This window comes from Telopea speciosissima, chromosome 1, assembly GCF_018873765.1.
Source record: "Telopea speciosissima isolate NSW1024214 ecotype Mountain lineage chromosome 1, Tspe_v1, whole genome shotgun sequence".
NCBI lineage: Eukaryota > Viridiplantae > Streptophyta > Magnoliopsida > Proteales > Proteaceae > Telopea > Telopea speciosissima.
The window spans coordinates 57,116,330-57,128,558 of NC_057916.1; the positions used below are offsets into that span (position 1 = coordinate 57,116,330).

At 38.5% G+C, this 12,229-nt stretch overlaps 1 protein-coding gene across 1 annotated transcript; it reads right to left on the bottom strand.

Moving 5' to 3' along the window:
* Positions 1-11,585: 11,585 nt before the first annotated feature.
* Positions 11,586-11,966, bottom strand: LOC122651587. The gene has a single exon (XM_043845032.1). The coding sequence runs from the start codon at positions 11,964-11,966 to the stop codon at positions 11,586-11,588; it is 381 nt and encodes a 126-aa protein (XP_043700967.1).
* Between the last annotated feature and the right edge of the window lie 263 nt (positions 11,967-12,229).

Consider the following 12,229-nt stretch of genomic DNA (forward strand, 5'->3'; position numbering starts at 1 on the left):
CATACCCTAAGGTGTTGAATGCCAGGCTTACGCCCTTTCCACAACTTAAAGGGTTTCTTAGATATAGACTCGGATGGAACCCTATTCAAGATATAAATAACCGTTTCTAAAGCGTACCCCCAGAAAGAGAGACGTAGCTCACTATACATGAGCATCATCCAGACCATATCCAATAGAGTTCGATTGTGTCGCTCGGATACACCATTTTATTGTGGTGTTTCTGGATTAGTTAGTTGACTAACTATCCCTTACAATATGAGATATTCTTTAAATTCATCCGATAGGATACTCCCCTCCACGATCTGATCATAAGGACTTAACGCGTTTATCGAGCTATCTTTCGACCTCGATTTGGAACTCTTTGATTTATCAAAGGCTTCCGATTTTCTACACATCAAGTATATGTATCCATATCTAGAGTAATCATCGGTGAAAGTTATGAAATACTCATATCCATACCTTGCTTGTATATTTATGGGCCCACGTCAGTGTGTATTAACTCCAACATATCTGTGGCTCTAGTATCTTTATTGCTAAAAGGTTTCTTGGTCATTTTGCCCTGAAGGCATGACTCACAGGTAGGGAATGGTTCCACCCTTAGACACTCTAAGGGCCCATCCCTTACCAATCTACGGATTCGGTCTAAATTAATGTGACCTAATCTTAGATGTCATAGATATGTTGAGTTCATCGGAGCTGCTTTCCGTTTCAAATCAACATTTGAAACAACATTTGTTCTAATAGGGTAATCTAGGAAATACAATCTATTTTGCATATATCCAGATGCCATAAAAGAATTATTAAAATGAATAATTAATTTAGAATTAAAGGAAAAACTATACCCGTCCAAAATGAGTTTTGAAATTGAAATAATCTTCCTCTTAAAAGAGGGTACATAGTAACAATCCTTTAAAACCAAATTAACTGAACTGAAATTTAAAATAAAAGTACCCACAGCTATCGCCATGGTTTCAGCTCCAGTACCCATCCGAAGATGCACCTCATTTCTTTCCAGGTTCCTTGTCTCCTTGAACCCCTACAAATCATTGCAAATGTGAACAGTGGAACCACTATCCACCAACCAAGAATTGGTCGGTTCAAAAGATAAATTAGACTCATAAAGAACAAAAACATCACATGTACCTTTTTTAGTAGCCTCAGTATCATCTGGCTTTTTGTCTTTCACAATAGCCAGGAATGCACGACAGTTCCTTTTCCAGTGACCCTCCTTCTTGCAAAAGAAGCACTTGCCTTTAGCTTTCTTATTGCCAGACTTCCCACCCTTAGGTTTCAGGGGCTTATCCTTATTTCTCTTTTTCTTCTTCTTCCCATTTGAAGAAGGCTTCACATCAGTAGCATGGACCTCAGCCTTATCCTTTTTCAAGGTGGCCTCCGCTTCAATCAGTGCATTAGCAAGCTCAGTGAACTCCAGTTCCTTATCTGACATCTTGTAGGACATCTTAAAGGATGCATAAGCAGAGGTGAGTGATGCTAAGATCATATCAGTTTTGTACCGCAACTCAAACTTGGTCACCATGGATTCCAGTTTCTCGAATAGATTAATCATTTTCATGACATGGTCCATCACTGGAGTTCCTTGGGACATCTTGCAGTTATGGATCTGACTCACTACATCAAAGTGTGCATGTATCAGCTGCCTATTGAATAATTCAGTAAGCTTATCCATTTTACCACCTGAGGTAGGTATATCCTTGACTGAGTCCAATACTGACTTCTCCAATGATCCTAGGATATAAAGCAATGCCTTGGAGTCCGTCTTAAGGAAATCCTGCATATCTTCATATGTCTCAAAATCATTTGGGTTGGGTTGAGGAGGAACTTGTTCATCAAGAAGTGTGTATAGTCCTTCTGTAGTCAGGAGCAATTTAATGCTCCGGTACCAATCGACATAATTTGTACCATTTAATTTGTATTCGCTAATGAGTGTTAACAGGTTGGAATTAACGGCAGCCATTGAGTAATAACCTACACATATATATGTAAAAACACATGCATATTAACAACCATTGATAAAAATTGAGCTTACACATCAATGTTCTTTCATGATTTAGGTCTCCCTTATGACCGAAAAAATAAATTGGATACCTACAACCCTTGCATGCATAACTTACCCTGTTGGGAGTCATTATACATGCCGTGGTAGTGTGGACTAAGCTGTCCGCCTCATGGGCTTTCGATATTTTTGGCCACCTGGGTGTCATGCCCAGATCCTGTCGGCTGACATACACCCGTCATGCATTTACCTGTTACATTAGTTAGAATCATGGAATCATGAAAGATAGCCCACTATCGCAGTGCCCTCTCACTATCCATATCCTAACGTATCTAGATAGAAGTAAATATAGATAACCATGTAATAACGAGCCTGGCAATGTCCTAGCGACGTATGCGGGGTCATATCACACAATCTCTACATTTATCTTCAATAGGAGGCCATGGACATGTCTACTAAACAAGACTAGTCCATATCATACATGTATTATGATTAAAGAGGGATTAAGCAACTCTCACATATATATCATGGATGGAATCAAATAAACATAATTAATCAATATTAATTAAAAGTGATTATGGGATGACAGCATTTTTATCAGAAGCAATTAAAGAACTCTCCCAATAAAAATAAAACTAATAATTTTTTTTTTAATTAGGGGTACATCAATCATACTAGGGATGCCACACCTTAATCATCTTCTCCGCCCAATCACGTCTTCAAAGTAGGTGACTTACATCTCCATAAGCTTTGAGCGTCACTAATGGATCATCATCAACATGCCCTAGGAGTCCTATCTCCTCTAAAATTACAATGGAAACCTAGGAAAAATATTCTATATATTTTTCTTTCCATAATAAAGAAACCCCGCACGGAGAAACCAACCCACCATTTTGGACTGCCCATGGGGTGGAGTACATTTGTTTATAAAAAGAAAGGGGGAGAGAGAGAAAGAGAGAGAAGCATCACATCCACCCATAATCCCAATGCATCACATACATCAAATTACCATCCACATTATTAGATAGCTAATCCCATAATCACTTCATAATATAACATCATGCATAGGCATCATTAAAGTAAGTAAGCATGACACTGGATTTCTTCAATTATTGAACCACCACACTACATGTGATAACATGTATCCAAGCACATTGCCAATTAAAATCTCATTTTAATTTCAAGTGGGTGGAGAGAAAAATCTCCCCACCCATCTTCTTCCTCCATAATAAAAAAAATCCTATTTTTGTAAAAAACCCCTTATTTATTTATTTATTTATTTTTATTAAAACTAGGAGGGTAAAACACTGCAGAAAAAATCTGCTCAAAACCACAAGGGCAAAAGGGCACAAGTCGCAGGCTGCACACAGTCCGCACTAGGCAGGCCAAGCACGCGCACGTGGTGCTGCCTGTGGCTTGCTATAGGAGGCTGCCACGCACACCAGGAGCACAGGCCCTGGGCTAGTGGCATGGGCAGGGGCATTAATGCGGGGATGGTTGGCAGCATGCACTCCATCCCCACATCCATCATAAAAGAAAATTTTAATTAAATAAAATTTCCCTTCCCTTTTATGGATACAATTTTTCAATAATTGGAATAATAGAATCAATCAAATCCATGGTCATTATAACCAACCACATAGGCAAGTTGTTAGATTCTAACAACCTTGTAACTATCCATGTGCACATGGGAAGGTTGTTATAACAACCATATAACCACCCATGTGCATCTTCAACAAACTCAATTAAGAATTTGACAACATGCATCTCATACATGATAATTTCATTAAAACACTAAGTATATGATATCCATGGGTGAGAAAGGTGGCTCTGATACCATACTATAGGTCGATCCTACGGTACATGGGATCATTGTGATTCACCTTGGTAAACCAATAAACATTATATATGCTTTGAGTTACCTGTTTTAGGGAACTCTAGGGTTGTCTCTAGGGAACCCTAAGGTTGCCCTAGGGCACCCTGATTTGGCTTGGGCATCCTATTTTCAATTTAGGGTTATCCATGGTTGCCCATGGTGCCCTCCAGGAACCCTACTAGGGTTTAGTATGATAAACCAATGCCCAGTCCATCTCTTTGACGCCCCTTAAAATTATTGGGATCCATGTCAGAGAGAATAATCATCCCTATTCCATCTCATAGATCGGGGGATCCATCCTATACTCGAATGCGCAGCGAAAAATAATCTATTCGGGTTACTTTCACATCCCATGAATAATCAATATAATAAATCAATAGGATTTAACATAGAATTGCTAACTTGATGAGCCTCAAGTGTTGCTCCTCTAATAGACAATGGTTCTTCCTCCGATGAGCACTCCAAGCAAACAAATCTAAACCTCTAATGGTGCAGCCAAGGCTCTTCAAGCCAATCCTAGATACTCTTCAGTTCTTCAAGCATAGATCTGGGTTTCCAAAACCCTAACTCTCAAACAAAGTAGAGAGCAAGAAGAAGGAGAAGAAGAGATCACAAGAGAGAGAGGGGAAGCTAAAAACCATCCAAGAGGGGGGTAACCAAAAAACGTGAAGCACTGGCCCCCCTCTGCATTTTGGGTTCTTTTAAAATGCTAGTGTTTTTAAAATCCTAGATGGAAAAAATAAAATCCCAGTGAGAGTCAGACTCTCTCTCTCTTTGTTTGGCTATTTTGTTTAAACTCAAAGTGCTTCTAATTGGCGAAGAAGCAGAATCTAATAGGGAATGATATAATTAATTAATTATTTTAATTTATGGATAATTATAATTAGCACCATATCCATTAATTAAATAAAGAACCAATTATTTTAGAAAATTTTAAATTACTCCTTACATGACAATTAATTATCATGTACAACCCCCCCCACTAATCAACACCATCATTATGGAATCTAGGGCACCCCATTCCATAGTACATGCCCATATAAGACTGTATGTGTATTTGATTGAGTCCCGTAAAACTTGATAAAACACTTTATTCAAATAACTGCATATAATCTATTATTTTATGTAAAATAGATTTTGCAAAAATCATTTCCAAAATGGCACTAGATCCAGATTCTGATCCGACCATACACAGACAACTTCAATCTTGGTGTTTCCCAATCGGGCAATGGTGACCATGTTGAGTAACTCCTTCACTCACAAAGTGTTCACGCATTCCTAGAACACCGGCTTTGACTCACTTGAGCCTCAGTCATCGATGAACTAAAGAATGCGATCAAACTTTGCAGCGACAGGGTTCCCTCAGGTAAAGGGTGTCGGTGACACATGTCTATCCCTTCCTTTATCTGGCAGTAATACATGAGGGAATCGACAAAATAGATTCTTCACCAATACACACATCAATCATGTGAGTACTCGAATTCATACCCTGACATCACATGTCTAGGCATACCCAATGCGATGACCATATGCTAAGGGTGCCCAGCCCAAACCCTAGTCGTGACTACCATTTTAAGTAAAACTTATGGACACATAATGCTCAAAAAATTTATATCGCATGTGATAATATTAAACCAAAATGTATAAAGGTTCAATACAGAGTAAAACCGGATTGAACCGGACTGAACCGGGTTTGATGGACACACAAATCCAACACTTACCTCACACCAGATGATGGAGTAACAGTACCATGTGAAGCACCATTAATAAGTATACCATAAGAGACATTAGTAAGACGTGTCATAATCATCTTCACCCAATGCCAACAAAAACAAAGTTTTAGAAGCATAGGTCTATAAAGCCTCACTCAGGTCTATCATAAGCTTTTTTCATGTCCAGTTTCACAGCCACAAAATTCTTCCTTCCTTTCTTTTTCTTCTTAATATAATGAAATAATGCATGGGAAATGAAAATATTATTGGAAATAGATCTGTTTTAGATTGAAAGCTGGTTGAAAAGGGAATATCACTTCATCTAAGATCAACTTCATTCTTGTTGCCATATTTTTGGTGATCACCTTAAACACCATAGCGCATAGAGCAATAGGACGTAGTTGATCCATTTTTTCCGGCTTTTTCTCCTTTGGGATAAGGCAGATAAGTGTCTTATTTAACTTTGGGTTTAGTATACCACTAACAAAAAAATCCATAATGAAATTATAGAGATCTATTTGGATAATATCCCAATATCGTTGGAAAAAGGCTGGTGGAAAACCATGAATGTCTTGGATCAAAGCCTTAATCTTCTTTTGCAAATTTCTACATACCTCCTTATTCCACCTAGTAAATTGGACTTACAATTATCTCACTTTTGATGCAAGATATGTGAAGAGGAACCCAAAATAGTAGAGGACCAAATATTAGAAGCAACGACTTTACAATTTGGATGCTTGAACCATTGATTCAAACCTAAAAGGTTTATTACTTCTAAAATAACCACCATCAGGATTAATAAGAAGAGGGCAATGGTCCCAACCAATTGCAGTATTTGCATATTTGATATGCCATGATTGGTTGGAAAGTGTTCGATCCAATCTGATTTTGACATTGGCATTTTCCAAATGCTGATTAGACCAAGTATAAATGGAACCATGACACCCAAGATCTATCAAGTGAATTATCCAACATAGATCAAAACAGGCCCCATATCTCTTGAAATAGTATAGTTACCTCTTTGTTTTTCTTTCCATGTAAGGTGGGAATTAAAATACCCAAAAAGCAACCATTCTCTACTTCTATTGGAGCCCAAAGAAACAAGTTTGTTCCATATCAAATGTTGTTGATGTTGGTTTGAAACCAATGGCGCAGCGGAAACGGATCAAATAATATCTCTTTTGCATTCATATTCGAAAAACCACGGTGAACCAAAAATAACATGGGAAAAGTTTGGTTACCTTAGAGCCACAATCGAAGCTCCTCCTCCAGATAATAGTTCTTCCATACTGAAGCAAGAGGTGGATTGAATTGATCAACACTTTGTTGCCATCAATCGTCCGCAAAACAAAGTAGAGGACCAATCACCAATTTCTTGGGTTTCACAAAACCCTTACACACACTCACACCTCACAAGAGAAGAGGAGAAAAAGAAAAGGCTTGGGAGAGAGAGGGAGAAGCTCCAAAAACGTGGAGCTCTCCTTCTCCTCCCCTTTTTATAATTGTGATCCCTTTTGGGATCATAGCTTGGCAAGGTTCACTTTCTAAAATTAAAACTTTCCAAGTTTCCTTTCTCAAGCATGGTTTCCAAAAACCAAAGTGTTGCTAAGTTGGTGAAATTCTCCACTTTCCAATTTTGTCTAACACCTTTGCTTCTATAATGGGAAGAGGTAGAATCTAAAAGGGATTGCTATCTCTTTAATTATGGTCAATCATATAATCTAAATATATTTGATTTATTGCCATAAAAAAAAAGATAATTAGCCAATTTAATATTCTCAAATATTGTCATGCACAATTAAACTCTTTAATTTGCATTTAAGACCTTCCACTAATCCAATATTGCATAATGAGTTTTGTAAACAACTTACAAAAACAACACTAGTACTAGATTTATGTCCGATCCATCATAGACTTTCTCTCTCTTTGATGTTCCTGAATTTTCGGCAGTGGATTCCATGTTGAACATCTCTTTCATTAACAATGCGTGATCACATGTCCAGTGCACCGATATATAGTTTGTGTGACGACAACCATTGGCTTATCAAAACAAGTGATCCAGCACTGCAATGAATATGATCTCTCAGGTCAGAGGTTAACCGACGAGTATGAATCTCGTTCTCAAACAACTGGCAGTAGCACATGCGGGATTCTTACCAAATTCTTTTTTATACACACATAATGTGTATCCACATTTATGCACCGAAAACTCATTTCTAGTAACATACAATGTGACGACCATATGAACGGGATGTCTGGTCCTATCCCTAGCCGAGAACTATTTTGGGTGAAAACCCATAGAACAACTTATAAGCCCAATAAAATATATGCCATGCGTAAAAAGAAATAAACACTTTATTTATTAAACCGGGTTTGATGGACACATATCCAATAATCTCCCACTTGTACATCAAAGCCAATCTCCCATATGCCTTACACCCATAGAATCTACATGTTTCAAAAACACAACTGGTGCTAAGCCTTTGGTCATGGGATCCAACACATTGTCTGCTGAGTCAACCTTCATGACAGCTACATCACCCTGTTGGATGATCTCCCTGATCAGGTGATACTTTCGCTACACATACTTGTTTCTCTGATGAGCCCTAGGCTCCTTTGCTTGAGCTATTGCCCTTTAGTTGTCACAATACAATGGAATTGGATCTTTGACAAGCTTGGGTACAACACTGAGATCGTTCAAGAATTTCTTTAACCAAACTACTTCTTTGGCTACATCACTGGCTGCAATGTACTCAGCCTCAGTGGTAGAATCAGCTGTAGATTTTTATTTTGCACTCCTCCATATAACACCTCCACCACCCATCATGAGAATCATCCCCGACGTGGATTTTTTTATTATCTTTGTCGGTTTGAAAATCAAAATCTGTATACCCCATGACTGACAACTGTTCTGACCCATAAACCAAGAAATGATCCTTAGTATTTCTTAAATACTTGAGGATATTCTTGATAGCATTCCAATGCTCACGTCTAGGATTGGACTGATACTGGCTCACAATTCCTACAGAATAGCAAATGCCTGGCCTTGTACACAACATTGCGTACATGAGACTTCCCACTGCCAAAGCATAGGGAATTCTCTTCATCTCCTCAATGTCCTTTTGAGATTGAGGGCATTGGGATTTGGAGAGGTTTACTCCATGCTTGAAAGGAACATTTCCTTTCTTGGAGTTCTCCATATTAAATCTGATCAAGACTTTGTCTATATATGTGGATTGTGATTAGCCCAACATCCTTCTCTTGTGATCTCTCACAAACTTAATTCCAATGATGTAACTGGCTTCGCCTAAGTCTTTCATCGAGAACATGGAGGACAACCACTTCTTCACAGGTGAAAGCATACCTACATCATTTCCTATAAGTAGAATGTTATCCACATACAGTAATAGGAAACAAACCGCACTCCCACTGAGTTTCTTGTAAACGCAAGGTTCATCCATGTTTTGTTTAAACCCAAATATTTTGATTATTTGGTCAACATGGATGTTCCAACTTCTGGAAGCCTGCTTGAGACCATAAATGGATTTTTGTAATTTACACACTTTCTTCGCTTCAGCACTTGAAGAGAACCCTTCTGGCTGATGCATGTAGATTTCTTCATCGAGAAATCTATTCAAAAATGTAGTTTGTATATCCATCTGCCAGATTTCATAATCAAAGTGTGCTGCAATGGCTAATAAAATCCTAATTTATTTCATCATCGCTACTGGAGAAAAGGTTTCATCATAATCCACACCCTCTTGTTGGGTGTATTCTTTAGCTACTAGTCTTGCCTTGAATCTTGCAACATTCCCATCAATGCCTCTCTTCCTCTTGAAGATCCACTTCCATCCAATGGGCTTGACGCCTTGTCGTAAATCAACTAGAGTCCAGACATTGTTTGAGTGCATTGAATCGATTTTAGAGCGCCCAGCTTCTAGCCACTTATTTGCATCTACATCTTTAAGTGCCTCAGAATAAGTATACGGATCATCATTCGTCTCAGTGGAGACCATGTGGAACTCTTCCACAGTCTTTTCTTCTTCTGTAACAAGAGTGAAACGTTCGTGCGGCCTGATGGTCCTCCCATTACGTTGAGGTTCTTGAGTGCTGATTGGTATAGGGTTTAAGTCAATTGGGTCATCCACTGGGATTGTCAAATCCGGTTCAAAAGATAATTCTTCTATAACCACCGGTTCAGTTCTTTTAGAGATTAGGTCCTCCTTAATGAAAGTAACATGCTTACTAATGATGACCTTTTGGTGAATGGGGTCATAGAAATAGTAACCTATCGTGCCTTTAGGGTAACCCCAAAAAAAACATCTAGAAGTGTGGGGTTCCAACTTATCTGTCTATTGCTTGCGAACATATGTAGGACAACCCCAAACCCTAAAATGATTTAGGCTAGGCTTGCGCCCATACCATAATTCAAATGGGGTTTTAGGTACAGATTTGGTTGGTACCCTATTCAAAAGATAAATCGTAGTCTCTAGAGCATACTCCCAAAAAGATAAAGGTAGCTCACTAAAAGTGAGCATGGTCTTGACCATGTCCAACAAGGTCCTATTGCGCCTTTTTGACGCACCATTTTGTTGTGGCGTACCGGGGTTTGTCAATTGTAACACAATTCCTTCTGAAGCGAGAAATGCTTTGAACTCATCTGATAAATACTCTCCTCCTTGATCTGATCAAAGGGACTTGATGTGCTTGTCTAACTGTCTTTCGACCTCTGCCTGAAACTCCTTGAACTTTTTAAAAGTTTCTGACTTTTTGCACATCAAGTAGATATAACCATACCTAGAGTAGTCATCAGTAAAAGTCACAAAGTATTCGAAACCATATCTCGCTTGAATATTCATGGGTCCACACACATCAATATGTATAAGTTCTAACAAACCATTGGCTCTCTTACCTTTATTGCTAAAGGGCTTCTTGGTCATTTTACCTTGAAGGCACGATTCACAAGTTGGGTAAGGTTTGACTTTTAGACTTTCTAATGGTCCAACCTTAACCAACCTGTTAATCCTATCCAAGTTAATATAACCTAACCTGAGATGCCATAGGTATGTAGAACTCACTGGAGCTCTCTTACGTTTCAAATCAACATTTGAAACTTCATTCGTTTTAATAGAAGAATCTAGAAAATACAAACCATTTTGCATATATCTAGAAACTATGAATTTATTGTTCAAACGAATTGTCAGAGAAACATTAAAGGAAAAATTATAACTATTTTTAACAAGTTTAGAGACAGAAATAATGTTCCTCTTAAAAGAAGGAACGTGAAAACAATCCTTTAAAAAAATAGTACTAGAATCAAATTCTAAACTAAAATCTCCAACAGCCATCACTATGGCTTCAGCTCCAGTGCCCATCCTTAGACGTACTTCATTCCTGTCAAGTCGTCTAGTCACTTTGAATGCCTGCAACATATTACAGACATGGATAGTGGATCCAGTGTCCACCAACCAAGAGTTAGATTGCTCAAAATACAAGTTTGACTCATAAATGATAAGAGTAGTAAAATTACCTTCTCTAGGGGTTTCATCCGACTTCTTCTTAGTAGCCAGGTAAGCACGATAATTCCTTTTCCAGTGACCATCCTTTCCACAAAAGAAGCATTTCCCCTTGGGTTCTACAGTTTTCTTCTGTATCTTTCCACCCTTGCCCTTAAGGGTCTTACCCTTGTTGGCCTTATTCTTCTTCCCTTTATCCTTGGAACTAGAACCTTTGACTTCTGTGGCATTGACCTCACCCTTTTCCTTGTTAAGTGCTTTCTCCACCTCTTGTAACGTATTGCCCACCTCAGTCAGCTTAGCATCCAACCTATTCATGTTGAAGTTGTAGACAAAAGGGCTATATGCTATGGGGAGAGAGTTGAAGATCATATTTCTTTTGTACTTAAGAGTGAAGGAAGTATCCAGGGTTTCCAGTTTCTCAAACAAGTTTCTCATCTTCATGACAGATCAATGACTGGAGTTCCCTATTTCATTTTGGTATTATGGATAAGACCAACAAGCTCATGGTGCTCATGCACATCAGTCTGACTGAAAAGTTCCTTGAGCTTATCCATCATACCCTTAGTAGAGGTTATGCCTTCCATAGAGTCAGTGCTCGATTTATCAACCGATCCAAGGATGTATAACATAGCCTTTGAATCACATGAATGAAAGTATTCATAGGCTTCATGCTGATCATAATCATCATCAACGGGTTTTTGAGGGGCCACTTCATCAAGAACTGCAGATAGACGTTCTACAGTCAAGAGTAACATAATACTCCGATGCCAGCCATTGTAATTGGGTCCTTTTAGTTTGTAGTCATTGGTAAGGGTCAGGACGGTAGAGTTAACAGAGGCTGTCATCGCATAAATACGAAACATAGACAATGGTTTTTCACAATTCAAGATTTCCTCTTATTTTGTAATGTGAATTGGAACAAACCAATCCTTGCACACACAACTTACCCTATCGGGCATCATTTCACATACGATGATTGGGTTGATTATGCTGTCTGCCTCCAAGGCTTCCAATATCATTGGCCACATGAGTGTTATGTCTAGATTCTATCGGCTAACACACACTCAAGTCATGTGCTTTCTTATCAAATCGAACTGAATCACAGTAT